General features: G+C 53.0%; 2 protein-coding genes across 3 annotated transcripts; one reads left to right on the forward strand and one right to left on the reverse strand.

The window, feature by feature from the left end:
* Nucleotides 1–718: 718 nt before the first annotated feature.
* On the reverse strand, nucleotides 719–4,892 carry Alkbh2 (alkB homolog 2, alpha-ketoglutarate dependent dioxygenase). Of its 2 annotated transcripts, none has more exons than XM_051161963.1 (3): nucleotides 4,678–4,892; nucleotides 2,091–2,289; nucleotides 719–953 (listed from the first exon to the last, which is right to left on the reverse strand). In XM_051161963.1, exons 1-3 carry the CDS (start codon nucleotides 4,889–4,891, stop codon nucleotides 746–748), a joined length of 621 nt encoding a protein of 206 aa, XP_051017920.1. In that variant the 5' UTR covers nucleotide 4,892; the 3' UTR covers nucleotides 719–745. The 2 variants fall into 2 exon arrangements, with proteins under 2 accessions (XP_051017920.1, XP_051017919.1); XM_051161962.1 differs by having other exon boundaries at nucleotides 719–1,052.
* A 1,642-nt stretch (nucleotides 4,893–6,534) lies between these two features.
* On the forward strand, nucleotides 6,535–14,966 carry Ung (uracil DNA glycosylase). Its single transcript, XM_051161702.1, has 7 exons — nucleotides 6,535–6,731; nucleotides 7,173–7,379; nucleotides 7,935–8,030; nucleotides 11,978–12,075; nucleotides 12,337–12,425; nucleotides 13,308–13,486; nucleotides 14,678–14,966. Exons 1-7 carry the CDS (start codon nucleotides 6,606–6,608, stop codon nucleotides 14,816–14,818), a joined length of 936 nt encoding a protein of 311 aa, XP_051017659.1. The 5' UTR covers nucleotides 6,535–6,605; the 3' UTR covers nucleotides 14,819–14,966.
* The last annotated feature ends 6,768 nt before the right edge of the window (nucleotides 14,967–21,734 follow it).

Here is a 21,734-nt window from a genome sequence, read left to right on the forward strand (position 1 = left end):
CGTCCGTCCTGCCACTCATCCTGAGGTCATCTGGGGAAGAGAGGTGGCTGACAGGACAAGTGTGGGATGCTGCCAGAGGCCAGGATTGAGTCACAGCTGGAATGTGTCAGCCTACTGGGCGCCGTGTATGCCCTCATTTTGTAAATTATCAGACATTAGGTAGTCTAGCTTTAAGTTACTCACGGTAGGCAGCTTCTTCCCGGGAAACCCAAGCTCAGCTAGTGCGTATGCCGTGGGCTGCTGAGTTGATTTGTTGAAGCACTTTTTTATCTGCTGTGTACAGTAGCAATAAAGATGGTTTGTTAGAAAACACCTGGTGGTGGGCTTTAGTCTCTTCAACAGGGTGCTGCTACAGCAGGCTACCCGTGAACATGTGACCAATCCTCCCGCCTCTGCCTCCTGAATGCTGCAGTTAAAGACTGGTGCCCACAGCTGTTCTTTTATTGCAGATGTCACACGGCACCCTCCTCCTGAACTGAGTGCTGGCTAGGCTTTTATTAAACTTCCGGTGTATTCTGTGCAAACACCAATACTTTCAAGCAAAAAGAAAACACAAAGTACTGATTATTAAAAGTAGGTGTAGGGGCTGGACAGATGTCTCAGCAGTTGGCACTGCTCTTCAGAGGACTGAATTTGGTTCCCAGCACCTGTGTCAGCACCAGGTGATCTTACACCTTCTGTGGCCTCCCTGGGCATAACACACACACACATACACACATACATCAAAGTAATAAACAAAAACATTTTATTTCCTAGTAGGTAAAATTTTCCGAAAAGTCAAGTTAACCCGAGGAGCCAGGACCTTCTTGCGGACAGGGAGACTGTGGTACCAGTGGGCGTTGGTGGGGTGGTTCATCATCAGGAGACTTCCATGGGCCAGCTGCAGCCTGACCGCCTCCACTGTCCGCCGCGTTCTCTTCCCTCGGGAGAGTCTGTGCCGGAAGACGAAGTCTCTGCAAGCGCCAAAGGAGACAGATGCGATGGGGCTCTGGGGGGCCAGTTCTCTTTCATCATCTCTGTGCTCCCCAATGTGGTCACAACCATCTTTGTACCTGTAGGATCAGAAACAATCACAGTCCCAAAGAAACTCTGTGGCTCGCTAAAGCTGCAGGCGCCTCACCGTGCAGGCACCGATTCTGCACCGGAGGCCAACCTCAAGCTGCCTTTGCCAAGTGTGGTGCTTAGAGTGGGAAAGGTCCCTATAGGCCCGTATGTTGGCACAGTGGGTCCCCAGGTAGTGTAAGTATTTGGGACCAATCAGGAGGTGTGGCCTTGTTGGAATATGTATCATTGTGGCTGGGTTTTGAGGTTTCAAAAGCTCACACCAGGCTCAGTGTGTGTGTGTTTGTGTACACACGCGCTGCCTGCAGATCAGGATGTAAAGCTCTCAGCTACTGAGTCAGTGCCATGCCTGTCTGCTTCCTGCTGCGCTGATTGTGGACTAACCTACAACAGTGAGCAAGTCTTCTGTAAGAGTCGCTTTGGTCATGGCATCTCTCGCACAACAACAGAACACTGACTGGGACACGAAGTTACTTCTTGCAGGGCTCACAGCGTCACCAGGTTCATGTATGGAAAACCTGCCGTCCTCCACACACACACTGACCACCACCCTCTGCAGTTGCCCCGCCCTCCATACCCCTCTCTGCAGCAGCCACACAGGACTCTCCGCCCCATGCTTTACTCTACACTTTGGGTCTCCCCAGCTCTCTAACTAGTTACCTGGTCAAATGTCCCTGCCTCAAAGGGCCTCCCTCTATCCTCCTCATGGGAAATGGCGCCTTTAGCCCAGGCCTCAGAGCCAGCCTGCCTGTCTCCTGATAACCTCACCCAACCCCCTCACTCACTCCCACTTTCCAGCTCCGTGGAAACTCGTTTCTGTAAGAAAAGCATCATAATTCCGCATGTGAGTACAGGGATTGCTCTGTAGCGGTTCACACATCAGAGGGGCTGGGTCCCCTGGGGCTGGGAACAGAATTGGGTTGTCTGCGACATGCCCACCTCTCCAACCTCGGCCGCTACAGAAGGGTTGTCACATACGAGCACAGCATGGCGGAGTCCCCAACTCTCCCCTGTGGAGGAAGTGTCACCTGTTAATGAGCACAAAGTTGAAGGTCTGTCCTGTCACCCTGCAGACTCGATCTCGAACACGCTCTAGAACTGGAATCCAGGGCTTTGGTGTCAGGGTAAGACCAGAAAACGTGTACGTCAATCCGGCGTCTCCGTAGGTTGCCTGCTTCCTGGGAACGCTGTGCCACTTTCCAAACACCTGGACCTTGGCAAGCGCACCTGTGTTGAACAAAATGGCAGCTCCATCCGAGACCCTCAAGGGATGCAGGCAGACACACCCTCATTCGCTGAGTACCCAAAAGGGAGGGAACCCCGCTCCGTGTAAAATGCCTGCTGGGGACCTTTTACTCTACATCACTGTGACTTGCCCCAGCATTCATGAAAGAAAGGGCGTGATGGCGCAGGGCTCGATCACACTGCTGGACAACAAGGTTTGGAGAGGCGGCTCAGTGGGTCAAGTGTCCACCACCGCGAGGTATCGCTGCATACGCCTCACACCCCACAGCTGGGGCTCACTGGCTGTGCTGGATCTGCAAGTTCCAGACTCAGCAAGAGACCCTAGCTCCAAACATGATGGGGTTGGGGGGGGGGGTCTCCAGCTGGGCACTGCCTCATGAAGGGCAGAGGAATGAAAGCGCGTCTACCGAGAATGCACTGAGCACGGCTCTCTGGCTCCCTCATGTGCACACACACCAAGCATGCAGATACACTAGCAGTGAGACCAGAGGGCTACGAAAACAAAATAACCTGAAAGTAGAAGGGGGCTCGAGACAAAGGACGTTTTCAGGAATGGGGTGAGAGAATAGAGCATGTATGAAAATAACCGAAATGCATCATATGTGTACATGAAATTCTCTAAGAATTAAAAACAAACACAGATGACTTGGTCTATGAGAAAGTGCTTGAGGCCTCTGTCATTTTGCTTGCACGTAATGTCTGCGCACCCTGTGTGTCTGTGCCTTTGAAGGCTGAAGAGGGTATTCAAGTGCCTGGAACTGAGTGACAGAGGGTTGTGAGGTGCCATGTGAATGCCTGGAATAAAACCTGGATCCTCTGGGACAGCAGCTAGTGGCCTTAACTGCTGGGCCCTCTTATATATTTAACTGTGGCCTTTGAAAGATAAGGTATCACCGGGCATGGTGGTGGCGCACACCTTTAATCCCAGCACTTGGGAGGCAGAGGTAGCTGGATCGCTGTGAGTTTGAGACCAGCCTGGTCTACAAAGCAAGCCCAGGACAGCCAAGGCTACACAGAGAGAGCCTGTCTCAAAAAAAAAAAAAAAAAAAAAAAAAAAAGGGTCTCAGGCATCCTATGCTAGCTTTAACTCTCCATTTAGCTGAGGACGACCTTGAACTCCTGGTCCTCCGACCTCCACCTCCCAAGCTCTGAAATTAAAGGTACACACCACCATTCCCTGGCTCCAGTTTTTGTGTTTTTGTTTTTTGAGACAGGGTTTCTCTGTGTAGCCTTGACTGTCCTGGACTCACTTTGTAGACCAGGCTGGCCTTGAACTCACAGTGATCCTCCTGCCTCTGCCTCCCGAGTGCTGGGATTAAAGGCGTGTGCCACCACCGCCGCCCGGCTCCTGGCTTCAGTTTTTAAGGCCCGTTGCCTTAACTAAAGTGGGGGCATACAGAGACAGCCTCGGCGTGGCAAAGTTGTGACGGCTGGATGGTCTAGACAGATATGTGGATTTATGAAAGATGGGCTTATTGTAGCTCCAGCTGGTACAGACCCTGTGTGCTTACCACAGCTTCCCAACATGTGGTCTCCAAGCAACAGCATCAGCACCACTTGCAAAGCCTCAGACGCTGGACTACAAGGGTTTGGGGCCATCAGAGCCCCGAGCGACCCAGCCTTCAAGGAAAAACTACCTGGCTCTTTGTGTGGTCTCTTCTGTTAGCTCAAGCACAACTTGGCTGCACGTGAGTGTGCTTGTTTTGACAATGCTGGGGGTCTAACCTGGAGTCTTGTGCAATGCTACAGAAACACTGAGGATTATAAAACACTGAGGCCCAGGCCAGGCGCGGTGGCACACACCTTTAATCCCAGCACTAGGGAGGCAGAGGCAGGCGGATCTCTTTGAGTTCGAGGCCAGCCCGGTCTACAAAGCGAGTCCAGGACAGCCAAGGCTACACAGAGGGACCCTGTCTTTAAAAAACGAAAATAAAAAACAAAACAAAAAATCACTGAGGCCTAAGCTGTTGCAGCTATTCTAAATCAGTATCACCAGAACCCAGAATGGTTCGGATTCCACCACTCCCCCGACCGCCTTTTGGTGGTTTTTGTTTTTTTTGTGTTTTTTTGTGTTTTTTGTTTTTTGTTTTTTTTTTTTGGTTTTTCGAGACAGGGTTTCTCTGTGTAGCCTTGGCCATCCTGGACTCGCTTTGTAGACCAGGCTGGCCTCGAACTCACAGCGATCCGCCTGCCTCTTGCCTCCCGAGTGCTGGGATTAAAGGAGTGCGCCACCACGCCCGGCATGGTGTTTGTTTTTTAACTTCCCATGTAATCTCCTCCTAGATCTCGTGGATGGTTCCCATCCCAAGCCTGGAGGTGCCCAGACCGTTTTCACCCCACAAGGCTAACACACCTAAGTCCTCCGCCTACCGGTAAAATACTCCACCTCTTGCTCCAACTCTCGGAAAATCTCGTCTGCCTCGGCTTTGCCGAACAGGACGGTGTAATCACAGTTCAGACCTTCGGCGCGAAGGTGGCGCCAGCCGGGGCTCTGCAGGCGGCGAGAGGCTCCTTCCGCCGGGGCGGGCTCCTCCTCTCCCCCTTGGAGGTCGCCCTGGTCCGCCCTCACCAGGAACCTGTCCATCCCGCCGCCCCGCCACTGCCGTGGGGGCCGGGGCTGAATCCTCCACCTTGCTGCCGCAGGAGGGTCCTACAAAGGAAACAGAGGCCGCTGAAACCACAAGGACGCGCACCAGCCGGTGGTGAGCTTGCACACCCCACAAGCCTGCTCTTATGTTTACGTTTTCTAGCACAAGCTGACCCGGACGACGCCCTGGGATGTCCTGTTTTTAAAGACCCGCCCCCTTCGGAATTCCCGTGCACCGGCTGCAAAACCCTCAGGCTACGGAGGGGAAGGCGCACGCGCAGAGAGGCCCGGGGTTCGCCCAGGGTTACCCAGAAAAGCAGGTGTCCGTGTCCTGCGCCCCGCGGGGCAGGCACTGACACGGGAGAGTCGGGAGTGTTGCCCCACGCGGGGGCTCGGCACACGGGCGTGCTCTGTCGGCCGCTCCCGCTGCGCACGACTTCCGGGCACAGCGCCACCTGCGAGCCGCTCTGCGCACCGCAGGATGCTGCCTCTCCCTGAGGATGGTTCTGCCATCATGACTGGCTCTGGCTGGCGTCACCTCGCTGGTGTCGTGTAGGATGCGGTCCGGGGTGGGGAGCAACGTACAAACCTGCGCATCCGACAAAGCCACAGCATTGTTTGACCACCACAGTCACTATGGAGAGCAATTACACCCGTCCCACACGCTCCTCCCTTAGGTATACAGAGGCCCCTGCCGGCCTTGCCTGATGCCCCGTGGCTGATTTTCCAAATAAATGTAATGCATAATGTGCTGTATAGTCTTTTGTGTCTGACTTCTTTTTTTAAGCGCAATGCTTTTAGGTATAACCGTGGTTTTGATCCCTAGTATCAAGCACGGACATTATGTGTATCTATCATATATATGACATTTGTAACAGTTTTTTTCCCCCTTTCATTGCTGGTATGGAAAGACCATGACAGTCCTTTCTTGCTCCAGGTGACACAGCAAAGTCAGTATAAATGTTCATGTCCAATTCAAGCTTTTCTGTGAACGATGCTGCGTTTAAGATCGCTTTGTACAGTATGGGAGTTAGGAGCAGGTTGACAGAGTGCGGCGGGACAGAAGGGCCATTACAGGGAAGGGTCCTGAAACCAGGACTCAGACTTTCCAGCCATGGGGCAAAGAGGACCGGGTGTGAAGATCTCAGGGGGCTGGGGAGAAGCTGGCGGGAGGGGTTTTCCTGGGCAGTGGTCAAGGTTTCAGTCTACAGCCCTACAAGATCACTCAGCAGGAAACAACAGCCAGGATTGCGCAAGTCCAGGTTTGTTGTTTACAGGGGGGAGGGGATAACTGAAAGGTGCTGAAGGTCTGCGGGGAGGTAATAAAAGTACAACGGGGCGTATAGCTCGGTGGCCCAGCGGCTGCTCGGCGTGCACAAAGGCCCTGAGTTCAAGGCCCAGAAGGGGAGGCAGGGAGGGAGGAGATAAGCCTTGGGGGCTTAACCTCCGAGGCCTGGAAGTCTCCAATCTTTACAGCGTGCCGAGAAAGACCTGTGCACGACGGGGGCCGGGCAGGCAGCAGGCCCTCCCTCCCTCGCAAGCCCCACCTAGCCAGAGGCTGCCCCTCCCGCACATGCGCGCTGGGCCCCGCCGCCCCCTGCCCTGCCTGCCTCCCTCCCCGCCCCTGCACCGGAGCCCGCGCGTGTGGCTGCTCGCCAAGGGTGAGCACGGCTGCGAGCGCCCCGGAGCTGCGTCCTCGCTCGGTGCAGGCATGATCGGCCAGAAGACCCTCTACTCCTTCTTCTCCCCGACCCCAGCCGGGAAGCGGAGCACGCGCAGCAGCCCCGAGCCGGCCCCGGGGGGCGACGTGGCGGCCGAGGATGGCGGGGATGCGGTGGTGAGGCGCGCGGGGCAGTGCGGAGCAGCGCGGGACCGGGGTGGGAATGGGGGTCGCCGGGGTCCCGGACTCGAGCTCCGCGCACGCCGCTGCTCAGCCCGACCGGGCCACCGTAGGGGGTTCAAAACAACCGCGCGCCTCTGCGGCCGCCATGCCAAGGCCTCCGCCAATGGGATTGGGGCTCGGCCGCCGCACAGCCAATCGGCGTGCGGCGGGTCCGCCCCGCCCCCCCGCGTGGTCCAATCGCAGGCGGCAGTGGGCGGGAGCCGTTTTGCCGCGAAAAGGCCGCGTGGAGCGCCGTAGGCGCGTAAGCGGGCGGAGCGCGGCGGCGGGTCCGGCATGGGCGTCCTCGGGCGGCGAGCTGCGGGCTTGGCGCGGGGGCTGCGGGCGCCCAGGGGTGCCAGGCCGCGGAGCCTCACTCCCGACCCCGACTCCTGGCAGGCTAGCCCGGCCAAGAAGGCCCGGGTGGGACCGGACGAGCAGGCCACGCCGCCCTCCTCGCCGCTCAGCGCCGAGCAGCTCGACCGCATCCAGAGGAACAAGGCCGCGGCGCTGCTCAGGCTCGCCGCCCGCAACGTGCCCGCCGGCTTCGGCGAGAGCTGGAAGCGGCAGCTCAGCGGCGAGTTCGGGAAGCCGTACTTCGTCAAGGTCGGTGGGCGCGGGCCGGGTGTGGCGCCCGCGTCCCTGGGATGCTGTGCTTCCAGCCTCCCGCGTTTCCCTCCCTTTCCGCGCAGAACTTGAGATGATGCCTCGGGCTTTGAGCTAAAGGGAAGCGCTGGGAGGTGGTGTCGTGCTTCCTTTTCTGTTCTGGGCGTGTGGAGGTCACAGGACCATCTGGGGAGGCTCCCTAGCTATCACGTGGGGTTTGGGGGGGATTGAACTCAGGCTGGCGCGCTTGGCGCCAGCTGCCTTCATGGCTTCCTGTAAACCACTTGGTTTCCGCGCCGGGAAACCATCCACCAGACCGAATGGCCCCCGGGCTGTAACCCCAAGTCTTGAGAGCTGGAGAGCAGGGTGGGTGGTCAGGAGTTGAGGGCGAGCCTCAGACTCGGGCCTAAATCAAGAAAGGGGGGGGGCAAAAACAAAACAGGAAGAGAGACGGGGTCACTGAGAAATGAAAATAGACCGGGAGTAAAGGGAAGTTCCGTTGGAGGGGAGCAGGTGCCAGCTTCGGTTGTAAGTCTCCTCTCTCTCTTTAACCAGCTAATGGGATTTGTTGCTGAAGAAAGAAAACATCACAAGGTCTATCCGCCCCCGGAACAGGTGTTCACATGGACCCAGATGTGCGACATCCGAGATGTAAGCAAAGCTGGGGTCTGCTTAAGGAGGGATCGAATGGTGTTTCACACACTGCAGTTGTGAGGCTTGGTTGCGGTCGTTGTGGAAAGCTGTGCCAGGCGGCGTCCAGGCCCCATCCCCAAACACACACACACACCTGTATGTGTCTCCACGTGTTTATTCTTTTAACCAAAACGGACTGCTGTTTCCATAATAAGGATATGCACATGCGCCTTTGCTCACATGTTCAGTTTTGGGTTTTGGGTTTCTTTGTTTTTTCCAAGACAGCCTTGCTCTGTAGACCAGGCTGGTCTCGAACTCAGATTTCTGTCTGCCTCTGCCTCCCGTGGTGCTGGGATTAAAGGTGTATGCCACCATACCCAGCTGGGTATAGGCAGTGGGATGAGCGAGCTGTGGCGGTCTTTCTGTTTGTAATGCGCAGGGTGGGGGGTGTAGAGCAGCCTGTGGTAGCACATACCTATAATCTCAGCACTTGGGGGTTGGAGGCCCTGGCTCTGCAAAACAAAAAGCAACACCAAGGACAGTTCTGTCTCACGCAGCCGTCGGGAGGGTGGCCTGCCAGCTTGTGTGAAGACCCTCGGCTAATCTGAATGACCATCCTTTACGGGATGGCTGGTGACTCTTGGGGTTTTGTTTTGTTTTGGGGTTTTTTTTTGTTGTTGTTGGTGGTGGTTTTGTTTTGTTTTTCAGTACAGGGTCTCTCTGTGTAGCCCTGGCTGTCTTGGGACTCGCTTTATAAGCTAGGCTGGCCTCGAACTCACAGAGATCGCCTGCCTCTGCTTTCCAGCTTCTTGGTGACGCTTTTCCCCTTATGTCTTTGACTTCCTCATCCAGCCTTTCTCAGGACTGGTAAAGAAATGAGTGAGTGAGCAGATCACCCACAACTTCCAAAGACCTTCACCGCTGTCCCTGTGGCCCCTGAAGCCATGCTCACTTAAGCTCTTGGGCCTGTGGGTTTGGGTGGAGAGTGCATAGCCTCAGGCTTAGAGGACGACACAGTCTGCCACATCATTGTCTATTTTTTGCTGTTGGTTGTGCCTGGTTGGGGGTGGTATGGGCCAGGAGTGCTGTGAAAGAGCTCTACCACTGGGCTCCATCCTTTTTATTTGGACAGATCTAAGTCACCCAGGCCGGCTTTGAACCTACCCTGTAGTTCAGGCTGACCTTACACAGTGGTGGCACATGCCTTTAATTCCAGCAGGGATGGGCAGGTCTGAGTTCATCAAGGACAGCCAGGACCACACGGAGAAACTGCCTCAAAACAACAAGAACGACAAAAAACTCATTTGGTCTCCCCTTTGTTTTTCTGTTTTTTTTGTTTTGTTTTGTTTGTTTGTTTTTTTGGTTTTTTTTTTCAGTGCGGGGGTGGTGTGTGTGTGTGTGTGTGTGTGTGTGTGTGTGTGTGTGTGTGTGTGTGTGTGGCTTCACTCTTGGTTACTGCACTTCACCATGGAGCCACACTCCGGTACCTATATTCTGTATGCCTGCGCCACTGACTGGTGGCCTTTCTAGGCCGTCAGCTTGTCTCATTACGTCAGTACACTGCTGGGCAAAGAAAGAGCCCCATCTATCTACTTAAGTGTTGACACCAGGACTTAGCCTCACAAGTAACTCGCATTATAACCTGAGCAGTCATTCTGCAAGTGGAGCCCTCAATTGCCCTGGTGCAGAAAGAATCACAGTCCCCCTCACCCTACTGGAGGGATGCCCTTCCTTTCTCTTTTTTTTTTTTTTTTGGTTTTTCGAGACAGGGTTTCTCTGTGTAGCCTTGGCCATCCTGGACTCACTTTGTAGACCAGGCTGGCTTTGAACTCACAGCGATCCGCCTGCCTCTGCCTCCCGAGTGCTGGGATTAAAGGCGTGCGCCACCACGCCCGGCTCCTTTCTCTTTTTTTAAGTCCTTTTTTTTACATTTATCTTGTGTGAGTGTGTAGGGGTGGGCACCACAGCACACTCAAGGTAGTTGGGGATGGCTTAAGGAGGGGATTCTTTTCCATTGGGTCCTGGGATTGAACTCAAGCAGCTTTACCCACTGAACCATCTCAACCCTGTATTTTTTATTTTTAATAACACATACTGACTGTACATGCTTGTGGGGTGTGGTGCGGTTTTGCCGTACGTTTGGCAAGTTCGTTGCCCCAGGCATTTATCTTTATTTTGGTTTTCTCATAAAGACTTACTAAATTTTCCCGTACATTTGTGGCACATGTCTGCAGTACTTGTGGAGGCCAGAAGAGGGCCACGTGGGTGCTGGGACATGAACCCAGGTATTCATTACCAGCCCTTTGCTTTATATTGGGAACGTTCCAGTCCTCGCTCTTAAACTATTTTTGCAATACTTAATTGTTGTCACCTGTGGCTACTATAGTGCGCTGAGGAGCATTAGAGCTTGTCCCCCTGCGCACTGGCTCCGCCCCATCCTTCCCCACATTCTGCTAGTCACTGCTCTCTACTTCTGGAAAGTAAAATTTTGTTTTGGTTGGTCGGGAGGCGTGGGTGGCACTTGTAGGCTCTTCGCCTGTTGCCTGCCTTTGCCAGTTCTCCCGTGTGTCAGTTGTCCACTGGCCATGTGTGTGTCTTGGCCATGTGACCTGTGAGAGTGCCTTTCACAGTCTGCAGGACCACCTGTGTCTCCCCACTTTTCTGGCAGGGCCGGGGAGCCTATTGCTATTCACATGTGACCCAGTCACCCCTTACGCTAGTGGACAGGTGACCTGCCTGGAGGAGGGGTTTACCCTGTCATTGTTGGTGGCCCCAGAGGTCTCAGAAGTTAGTAAACACCGTGCTCCAGGAGGTGTAAAGTAGGTGAACAAGCCATCGTGCGTGGGCTCAGGGAAACCAGGTGTCCAGTTGTCCTTGACTGCCACTGGAGTCCCAGGACAGGAAAGGGAAAGCCTGCAGCTGGATTCTAAAGGGACAGGGTGTCAGCCACACAGGATATTCTAGAAAAAAACAGGCAAGATTGTGAAGACAAAACGGTCTGTGTCCAGAGGTCAACTTTCTTTCTTTCTTTCTTTCTTTTTTTTTTTTTTGGTTTTTCGAGACAGGGTTTCTCTGTGTAGCCTTGGCCATCCTGGACTCACTTTGTAGACCAGGCTGGCCTCGAACTCAAAGCGATCCGCCTGCCTCCCGAGTACTGGGATTAAAGGCGTGCGCCACCACGCCCGGCTCCAGAGGTCAACTTTCAACACCTGAGAAAGGTGCTGGTCCTCATGGCTTGCCAGCAGCTCCCACACCTGTCGACTGGCCTTGTTCTCTTAGTGTTGCCCTTCAGCACTGCAGCGCAGCAGCTGTTGGAGGGGCCTGGGTAGGTCTGCCAAGGTGTAGGTGGAGCTCTTCCTTTGCCCAGCAGTGTACTGACATGAGACAAGCTGACAGAATAGAGATACTGGAGGGTATAGCCTTTTGACATTGTCACCTATAAAGGTAGTGGGCTGCAGGGACGCTTGTTAGATAGGTAAGGAAAATAGCTTGCAAGGCCACCTCCATCTTTGTGTGTGGATGACTTGTAATCGCCTGGGATGGTCCCTCCTTGGTTGGGTGGTTTTTGTTTTTTGTGTGGTTTTTGGTTTTTCTAGACAGGGTTTCTCTGTGTAGCCTTGGCTGTCCTGAACTCACTTTGTAGACCAGGCTGGCCTTTGAACTCACAGCTATCCGCCTGCCTCTGCCTCCTGAGTGCTGGATTAAAGGCATGGGCCACCACGCCCGGCCTTGGTTTGTTTTTGAGTAGTTCCACTTGTTACAAGTTTTGTCATGTGAGAAGTGAAGCAAAGAAACACCAGACTTGACCTGTCTTAAGTGGGCCACTGAGTGCAGGATGGCTTGTCACTGGATGCTGGTGTGCAAGGGGCTGCTTCATTGGGGTTCCTCAGCTGGGTGGTAATGGGGCTCTGCTATTGGTTGTGGGTCCCTCTGTGTGTCCACAGTGTTGTCCAATGTGCTCACAGGTGAAGGTTGTCATCCTGGGACAGGACCCCTATCACGGACCTAATCAGGCTCACGGGCTCTGCTTCAGTGTTCAAAGACCAGTTCCGCCTCCACCCAGGTAACGCCTGCTGCAGCTGGCCCCAGTCCAGAGGCCGTTACTCAATAGTGTGGGGACTGGGCAGCTGCGGACGGGCACTGCTTGAGGGGGGGCAGTCTGATGCAGACCACTGTGGAGATCTGTGATGGGTGGACCTGAGGGCAGTGGGTGCCCTTGCAATGGCACAGTTTCTGTGTCCCTCTCAGGCTGGCTTTACATTTCTAGCCTTTTCACTCCTGCTGGAGATTGTGATTGCGTATGCTTTTCTCTCCCTGTTTGCAGTTTGGAAAACATTTTTAAAGAGCTATCCACAGACATCGATGGTTTTGTTCATCCTGGCCATGGGGATTTGTCAGGGTGGGCCAGACAAGGTAACCAAGCCTCGCTAGGCGAAACCCTGCACCGTGTGTGTGTGTGTGTGTGTGTGTGTGTGTGTGTGTGTGTGTGTGTGTGTCTCTCTGTCTCTGTCTGTCTGTCTGTCTGTCTGTCTGTCTCCATGAGTGCTAGTGCTGGAAGAAGGCAGACACTAAATCCCCTGGAGCTGGAGTTAGTCAGTTGTAAATTGTCTGACATGGATCCTAGAGGTTAAACTCGGTTCTCTGCGAGAGTTGGTTGGCCCTGCTCTAAGCCTTCTCTAGTGCCCTTGCTGTGTTTCTAGAAGCAGCTATTCTGTGTGGAGGCTCTGAGGGCCTGGAGGCCGTTACACCTCATGTCCCTGGCCACTCGGTTTCATCATGCTTGCCACTGGCGGTTTGTTCTTGGCTTCTAACAGTTTGGTTTTGTTGCCATCAACTATTTAGGGCCCATTTTTTCTGGTTCTTTTTTGTTTTTGTGTTTGTTTTGTTTTTTGTTTGTTCTTCAAGACAGGGTCTCTCTGTGTATCCCTGGTTGTCCTGGACTCACTTTGTAGGCCAGGCTGGCCTCGAACGCACAGAGATCCACCTGCCTCCAAGTGCTGGGATTGCAGGCGTGCACCACCACGCCCAGTTCTTTTCTGGCTCTTTAATATCACTTAGGATGTGTACTTTTGAACACTTGGGATTTTTGTTTACTACTCCAAACTGGAAGATGGCAAGGAGGCTGCCATGAAACACCTCCTGAACGGGGCTCACAGGTCACCGCTGGTGGTGGTGTAACACTTTTATGGCTTGATTTCACTTCTGCCCTGCATCTATTGTGATTAGCCTGGTCTATGTAACCGATTAGCATTTGTTTGAGCTGCCTTCTAACCTTTCTCCCTGCTGTGTTGACAGGTGTCCTCCTCCTCAATGCTGTCCTCACGGTCCGTGCCCACCAAGCCAACTCCCACAAGGAGAGGGGTTGGGAGCAGTTCACTGATGCAGTTGTGTCCTGGTTAAATCAGAACCTGAATGGCCTTGTCTTCCTACTCTGGGGTTCTTATGCCCAGAAGAAGGGCAGCGCCATCGATAGGGTACGTGTCTTTAGCTACTCTGTAGAGAGCTGGGGAGCCACAATCTCTGTGTCAGTACCCAGCGTACAAGTCTAATTGTAGCTCATGTGACCCCAGTGCCTGGGAGGAGTGCTGTGAGGTGTGGACAAGCCTGAGCTGTGGAGTAAAGTGATTGAGTGTGTGTGTGTGTGTGTGTGTGTGTGTGTGTGTGTGTGTGTGTGTGTGTGTGTGTGTGTGTGAGATCTATTATAAGAGCAGAGTTTGCATTGACAGCTGAGCAAGTTCAGACAATGGGGTGCTCAGGGCACCCCACTGCAGCTAGTAACACAGTAGCACTAGCATCCCCTGTAGTGAGCACTCCGTAGTCCTAGCACCCCTCCTTCATGTGTTTTGCAATGCTTGATGAATGAGGCAAGTGTCCTGCTTCTGAGAAACTTCCGGCACAGTACAGCTCCGACTGACCCACGAGTGCCAGAGCACAGCTTGTAAGCTCATCAGGACCAGAGTGCGTCCCTTGTCCCCTCCCTACCACCAAGTCTCTGAGACAAGGACCTGAGCCAGCTTCATCTGTGAATCCTCTTACCCTCCTTCCTGTTAAGTCCTGTCTTACCTGTAGATCCAGTCACCCTGACCTCACTCCTGGGCTGGGCACCAGCATTTGTCTGTAGTGATGGCTGGAGGAGAGCGATGGTATGGGGAGGAGGGAGTCCAGGAGGCTAGCCACAGAAAGGACTAAAGGAGCCAGGTGCCTGTGCAGTGAGATTGAACTGCACGTCAAGTCTCAGGTGGGCATTTGAGGTTGGGACAGTCCCCAGGGTTACAATGAGGCTACAGAGTCGGTCTCAACTGGAAAGACAGCTCAGCATTTGATGCACTTTAACGGCTCTCACTGAGGACAAAGGTTCTGTTCCCTGCACGCCTATCAGGCACCTCTGAGCTGCCTGGCTCTAAACTTAGAGGCGCTGCTGCTGCTGCGCATGGTGCTGATCAGCTCCTGTGCCAGTTTGTGGTTCACAGCACCCTCAGCAAATGTGTCCTGAGTGTAGTTAGAGCAGGGCATTGTAGGAAGTGCCCTATGCTGTAGCCCAGCAGACGACAGGAATACAGGGGTGAAAACACTCCAGAGGTAGGCAGGGCATGGCGTGCACAATGGCTGTGGTTGTGTTACAAAGGTACTAGCCGCCACATTGCATGCGCTCTGTTCTTTTTCAGAAGCGTCACCATGTCCTGCAGACAGCTCATCCCTCCCCGTTGTCGGTGTACAGAGGTTTCTTTGGGTGTGGACATTTTTCTAAAGCCAACCAACTGCTCCAAAAGTCTGGCAAGACGCCCATCAACTGGAAGGAGCTGTGAGCCTGAGCTGCAGGCATGCGTCTCCAGCAGCGCTGTCCGACGCTGCCACAGAAGTGTTTGCCAGCTAAGAAGTCATTGGAAATGCCCTTGTTCTTAAGTTCCCCCTGTGGGTGAGGAAAGCGGAGAGATCTCTGTAAAACTGTCCTGAGCCAGCCAGGCTGCAGAAGCCACAGCTTTGGCAGCCAGGCCTCTTGACTGGCACTAGGTTTGAACTCTTCAAGGCCAGGCAGGGTGGCTGCTTAAACACCCACTTCTCACAGAGCAGCAGACACATACCTGGCCCTCCTGTGGGCTGTACTCGGGTTGTAGGGGTGGTGTGCTGTAGTTGGTGGCTGCTGCTGTTGAGAGTTGGAGATTACTAAGTGTGTGGGTGTTTTCTTCAGGAGGCCCTCTGCCATGCAAGGAGCCCTTGGGTGTTAGTCTAGTCTTGAGAAATTGGCTTAATAGAGGCTCTGCTTGGTTACAAAGGAAGTGAGTGTGTGTGTCTGCCTGGGCTCAGGAGGAGTGGCTGTAGCATCCTACCTTTTGTCCAGGTCTTTGCCTTAAGCAGATGGTGAAGTTGAGTGAAGCAGAGGAAAGGTTTGCTTTTTGTTTTTAAGTGGGGGTGGTGGGTATTCTAGTGCCTGTGGAGTTGCTGTTTCCCCACAGCAGACAGCCAGATGTCGGTCTGTGTGTGACAGTGGGTGACCCAGCTTCAGCTGCTGTTTTTATGGGCTTACGCACAGGTTGTGTTTTCTGCAACGCTGGAGTGTTGTGCCTTTTACAGGGTAGGCAGCTACATCTATTTTTTCAGTCCTTTTTTGAGAGACAGTCTTAAGTGAGTTTACACGTCCAACCTGGATCTAGTGGGTCCAGCCAGTTGGTGTCCCTGCCTGAGCAGAATAATAAAAGATGGATGAAGTTTGGCTTTGTGCTAACTAGCCTCCATTTATTTGCAGATGCCCTGTGCTTGTGTTGTTACAGGACAACCACTGATTGCAGGAAGGGCAGCTCTTCGTCCTGGTGCCCTACTTGTAGCTCTTCATGGGTTCACACTGCCGGCCTAGAGCAGTGGTGCACGGATACACAGGGCAGGCTGGGACCCTAAAGGAACAGTTTCCTGGGGGAAAGTTGCATCTTCAGGGATCTTGGCTTGCCTGTCCTTGATAAATTCAGATGTGGCCAACCCATTGGCTTCCCTAGTAGTTGCTTGCTATCCACTGGTGTTTGAGGAAGGAAGCAAAATGCACCAAGGTACAATCCCTCATCTACATAAAATAAATCTTAAAAAAAAAAACCAAACAAACATGTTGGGGTTAGCAGATAGGCTCCTTGCTGAGGAAGATCCCTGAGTTTACCTGCTGGTCCCTTGGGGACCCCTCCCTGAAGCCCTGCAATGACCTCCTTTGCTCAGAGGCAAAGTGAGAGACCATCTCTACCAGCTAGGGTGACGGACACCTCCCTGTGCGGGACTATAAGAATGCTACACTGGCCAGGTGTGGTGCATACCTTTTATCCCAGCACTTGAGAGGCAAGAGACAGGCAAATCACTGTTGAGTTTGAGGCCAGCCTGGTCTACAAAGTGAGTCTAGGACAGCCAAGACTACACAGAGAAGCCCTGTCTCAAAAAACCAAAAACAAAAATTTAAAAACCACTGAAAAGGGCAAGGAGGGGACATTTAAGTTTTAAAACCTGAAGGCCTAAGCCAGACAGAGTGACACCCCTCTAATCCTAGCACAGAAGCCAGTGGATCTCTTGAATTGGAGGCAGTCCTGGTCTACAAAGCAAGTCTCAGAAAACCAAAACCTCATTCTAAAAGACGTGGCTCATTTTAATGATTGGAAGCACAGGCTACCCTTACAGGGGACCCTGGGCTTGGACCCCAGCCCCCACGCGGTATCTTATCGCTGTCTATACGTCAGATACCTATTTCTGGTCTCAGGGTACTAGCTACACACGTGCACAGACATGCATGCAGGCAGAACACCTAGCCGTACTGTGTCTCTGCTGTACATCCAATACCTGTTTCTGGCGTCTACTAGCTACACACATGGTGCACAGACAGACAGACATGCAGGCGGAACACCTAGCCATACTGTGTGCTGTGATGAAATACCAAAAGCAACTTGGGGAAGACAAGGTTTGTTTCAACTTACACTTCCAGAAATTCAGGGCAGGAAGCTGGAGGCGGCAACAGACCACAAAGGAAATGCTGGTGACCTGCTCAGCCTGCTTGCTTTCTGGGTTTTCAAGACAGGGTCTCTCTATCCCTGACTGTCCTGGACTTGTTTTGTAGACCAGGCTGGCCTTGAACTCACTGAGATCCACCTGCCTCTGCCTCTTGAATGCTAGGACAAAAGATGTGCGCCCCCATGCCCAGCTTGCTTTCTTATAGTAGCCCAGGGATGATGCCACAAAATCGCTTGGGCCTTCTACAAAGTGAGGCCTGGGTTATACAGGAAAACCTTGTCTCGAGAAGCACCGCCTGCTCTTTCAGAGGTCCTGATTTCAATTCTGAGCAACTACATGGTGGTTCAACCATCCATAATGTGATCTAATAGCCTCTTGTTGCAGCAGTATGTGCGGAGAGAGCACTCATACACATAGTGAATAAATACTTAAAAGACACCAGCAGGCACCTATGTACACGTCGGCTGGAGAGATGGCTCTGGCTGAAAAGCACTTGCTGTTCCAGGGATCCTGAGTTTTAGTTCCCTCTAACACCAGATCTAACGCCTGTACTCAACTGTATGTGCCCACTTGGAGACATGCAATTAGCCAGGCAGTGGTGGCACTCGCCTTTAATCCCAGCACTCGGGAGCCAGAGGCAGGCAGATTGCTGTGAGTTCAAAGACAGTCTGGGCTTCATAGAGAAACCCTGTCTCAAAAAAAGAAAATTGAAAATTCTTAAGCAGCCGGGCCATTAATCCCAGCACTTGGGAGGAAAGGCAGGCGGATTGCAATGAATTTGAGTTTGAGTCCATGGCAGCCAGGGCTTGGAAGGAAAAAAAACTTCAGCACTTGAGGGGCTAGTGAGTGGTTGGCTCGCCCAGTGAGGGCCTGAGCCTGGCCCAAGGCCACATAGAGGAAGCCACTGATGTGCTGCCACGGCACATGCCCATACATGATAGATGAATTATAAAGAGGTGAGTGTGGCTGGGCGTGGTGGTGGCGGCACACGTCTTTAATCCCAGCCCTCAGGAGGCAGAGGCAGGCGGATCGCCGTGAGTTCAAGGCCAGCCTGGTCTACAGAGGGAGTTCAGGACAGCCAAGGCTACACAGAGAAACCCTGTCTTGGAAAACAAAGGTGGATGAAGAGGGCTCGGCAGAGTTTTTTAAGCAGACCTGAATTTGTCCCCACCACGTACATCAGGTGGCTCACTGCTGCACGTCACTCCAGCTCCAAGGGACACAACTGGACTAGGCACCTGTCTTGTGTGGACGAAAGTACCTACATGTAACAATGATTTTTGTTGAGGGATGTGACTTAAGTGTATGTGCCAAGGAACAGTTGATGTTGAGTTGGATTTGGGTAGGCACATCCTCCTGGGCCTGACCTAGTTTGATACCTTGGACCCATGAGGTAAAGACAGCTTATTTCTACAGATTGTCCTCAGACCTCCACATGCCCCATGGCATGAGTGCAATTGGTTTGCATAAGTTCCAGGACAGCTAGGGTGACGCAGACCCTGTTTCGGCAAAGCCAACCAGGTTGAAGCCAGGTGTGGTGACACTCTTCTTTAATCCTAGCCCTCGGGATAATGGCAGGCAGATCTCTTAAGTTCCGGGCCAGCCTGGTCTTTAAGTTCCAGAATAGCCAGGGCTCTTCCACAAAGAAGTCATGTCTCATTTGGGAAATGAAAATCCACCAAGTTAAAGCTGCTGTGGCACACACCTGTGATTCCAGCATCTCTTAGCTAGAGGCTGGGTGGTCTGGAGTTGCCCTGGGCCTCACAGCAGCGCTGCTTCCGACATAAGACAATAATGTAATGGTGAGTAGCTGTGAAATGTAATGCTTTGTGGAACACCATTTTTCTGAAGGGTGAAGTGGCTGGTGAGGGTTTGCTTTATGGCCCACACTGCCCTGGAACTCATGGCAATCCTCCTGCCTCAGCTTCCCAAGTTCAGGAATTATCGGTGTGGACCACCATGCCTCGCTGAACATCTTAGAGGATCTATGGCCCTAAAAAGACACAAGTTAAACAACAAAAGTCTCATGGGCTGGAGGGATGACTCAGTGGTTTAAAGCACTGACTATACTCCCAGAGGACCTGGGTTCAATTCCCAGCACCTACATAGCATGCGTGTTTACATGTGGTACATGTTCGTGCAAGTTTACATGTGTGAGGGTGGCCGGGCGGTGGTGGTGCATGCCTTTAATTCCAGCACTCAGGAGGCAGAGGCAGGTGGATCACTGTGAGTTTGAGGCCATCCTGGTCTACAAAGCGAGTCCAGGACAGCCAAGGCTAACACAGAGAAACCCTGTCTCAAAAAACAAAAAAAAACAAAACAAAACAAAAAACGTGTGAGGGTGTTTCCATGTACATGTGTGGAGGCTCAAGGCTGACATCAGGAGCCCTCCTGGATAGCACTCCACTGTATTCACTGCAGCAAGGTGCCAGCTGAATGCAGGGCCCACTCACAGGCAGGCCCAGCCACGCCCACTTTCGGAACTTTGGAATAAGATAAAGGCCACCAGAGCCACCCAGTTGAAGTCAGAGCTTCTTGTCCTCATGTGTGCATGGCACTGGTTTCAGCCACTGGGCCATCTCTAACCCTCCACCTCAGCCTTACCCCTGCCCAGCACTAGGATTACAGATGTGGGCATTCACAGCCACTGTTGCACAGGAGCTGAGCTCTGAGCTCAGTCCTTTGTCCTTTCACAGGCAGAGCCCCGTGGCACTTTCATGAATGTGCACGGTATTCCCTGTAGAACACTCCACATTAAAATCTGTTGAGGTGCTGGAGAGATGGCTCAGAGGTTAAGGGTACTGACTGCTCTTCCAAAGGTCATGAGTTCAATTCCCAGCAACCACACATTGGCTCACAACCATCTATAACAAGATCTCTATACATAATAAATAAAAATAATCTTAAAAAAATAAAATCTGTTCAGAGAGAGGTGTGTGTCTCTGATAGAGCCAGTTACTTTTGGTTTTTTGTTGTGTTTTGAGACAAGGTCTCATAAGGTACTTCTGGCTGGCCTGGATCTCAGCATGTTGACCAGGTTTGCCTGAAACTTCGGCAATCCTGCCTCTGTCTGGCTACTGGTGGGTTCACAGGTGTGTGCTACCACACCTGGCAGGAGGGGTGAGCCTCATTGGAATGCTCAGTCAGGTGTGGTGGTCCACATCTGTCACCCAGCACCACAGAGCCTAAGGGAAGAGGATTCTCACAAGTTCCAGGACAGCCGGGCCTGTATGAGTTTCGATCAGCTTGGGCTACAGTGAGATTCTGTCCCTCTCAAACACATCGGAGAGAAAACCACTGTGCGGAGAGCCTAGTGTCGCCATCTTCTCAACCATATGGTGAAATGACAGATGACCACATGCAACCTCAAGGTCATGAGCAGCTGAGCAAGGAGTGAACTCACATCAGACCAATGACAGCTCCATAGTCCTGCCACTCACAACGCCCTGGGGAGGATGGGAGGATGTGGAGGGTACCAAGGCCTTTAAATGCTAAGAGCTCTGTTGCTCTCCGCACCTCCTACCTGGGAGTGTTTGACGAGGTCATTTGAAGCGGCTTGAGTCCCACATGGCTTTCTAGGAGATGCACTTTCCAGGGAACCTGTTCAGTCAGGAGATCGCATGAACTCCTTTAACAGTCTGAGAGAGATGCTGGTGTCAGGTGTGCTTAGCGCTGGCTCCACCCTCCATTCCCAAGTGTGTGCTCGCTGCTGTGCAGGTGTGTGGCCAGTGGCACAGCAGCCTGAAGAGGATGTGGGTGACTCCGGGAAGTTAGCTTCCTGCTCTCAAGTCCACTGGAGAAAAACCCCAAGAAACCTAAAGTTTATTGCTTTTTTTCCTTACTGGAAAATAAGCCTACAGGTGAAGTAGCCCAGGCAGGGTAAAAAGGTACTGCAGCAGCCTTCCAGAACATCCCTGTACCGACTCTGTGCCTCTGCTGGCTTTGCATTGTCACACAGCCGGAGTTTACAGACACCTGGGCAGCTCTACCACTGTTCTCTCCTCACGGTGGGCGGGGTACGGTTTCTGCTTCTCTGCCTGCTGCCAGTTGGGGTTGGGACCTGGAGGTGACCTTTGGCCCACATCTCTCAGAACACCCCGTGGCTGCGCTGCCGCATGGCCTGGCTCCTTCTGCTTCACTCAGCCCTATACTTAGCCAGCCAATCACGAATAAAGGCAGCCTTGTCGTCCCCCACCCCACCCCAAGTTCCAAGGTATTAGAATATTCTATGAACAGGGCAAGATTCCCAAGGGCTTCCTTGTTGGGAGGACCTATCCTTCCTGCCTCACTATGGATTTCCCTAATGACCAGCAGCCTGCCACAGGCGAGAGTGACCTTTCCCCTGTTGCTTATGACACCTTGGGCCTTAGATGCCTCCTGCTTAAGTCTCTAGGAATTTTGAAATAAAGCGAACTGTGGGATTGAGGAGTGGACCAGTTCCCGGGCCACCAGCGCAGCCCCAGTGGACTGCTGTAGATTGCTTTCCTCCCTGCCTGGGTCACTGCCGCCACTCAGTGCCTTGAAGGTTAAATGCTCCGGGGGATATTTTTAAACAGCAGGGGCTGGTTAATCTAAAAGTGACATTTACAGACACAGCGGTGAGCTGCCAGCAGCAAGGAGCTTGAAAATGTCACCCTGAACACACAGCTGGGAAGCTATGGAGAAAGCAAGGCCGAAGAGTTAACGCAGTAAGTGCGCCCACCCCTTCCTGGGAAGGGATGGTGTGTGTGTGTGTGTGTGTGTGTG

This window comes from Acomys russatus, chromosome 19 (assembly GCF_903995435.1).
Source record: "Acomys russatus chromosome 19, mAcoRus1.1, whole genome shotgun sequence".
Lineage (NCBI taxonomy): Eukaryota > Metazoa > Chordata > Mammalia > Rodentia > Muridae > Acomys > Acomys russatus.

Coding starts and splice junctions, on each gene's coding strand:
- Ung (XM_051161702.1), top strand. CDS start 6,606: ATGATCGGCCAGAAGACCCTCTACTCCTTCTTCTCCCCGACCCCAGCC. Junction 7,380..7,934: donor GGAAGCCGTACTTCGTCAAG/GTCGGTGGGCGC, acceptor CTCTTTAACCAG/CTAATGGGATTTGTTGCTGA. Junction 13,487..14,677: donor AGGGCAGCGCCATCGATAGG/GTACGTGTCTTT, acceptor GTTCTTTTTCAG/AAGCGTCACCATGTCCTGCA.
- Alkbh2 (XM_051161962.1), bottom strand. CDS start 4,891: ATGGACAGGTTCCTGGTGAGGGCGGACCAGGGCGACCTCCAAGGGGGA. Junction 2,290..4,677: donor AGAGGTGGAGTATTTTACCG/GTAGGCGGAGGA, acceptor TGTTCAACACAG/GTGCGCTTGCCAAGGTCCAG. Junction 1,053..2,090: donor AACTTTGTGCTCATTAACAG/GTGACACTTCCT, acceptor CTGATCCTACAG/GTACAAAGATGGTTGTGACC.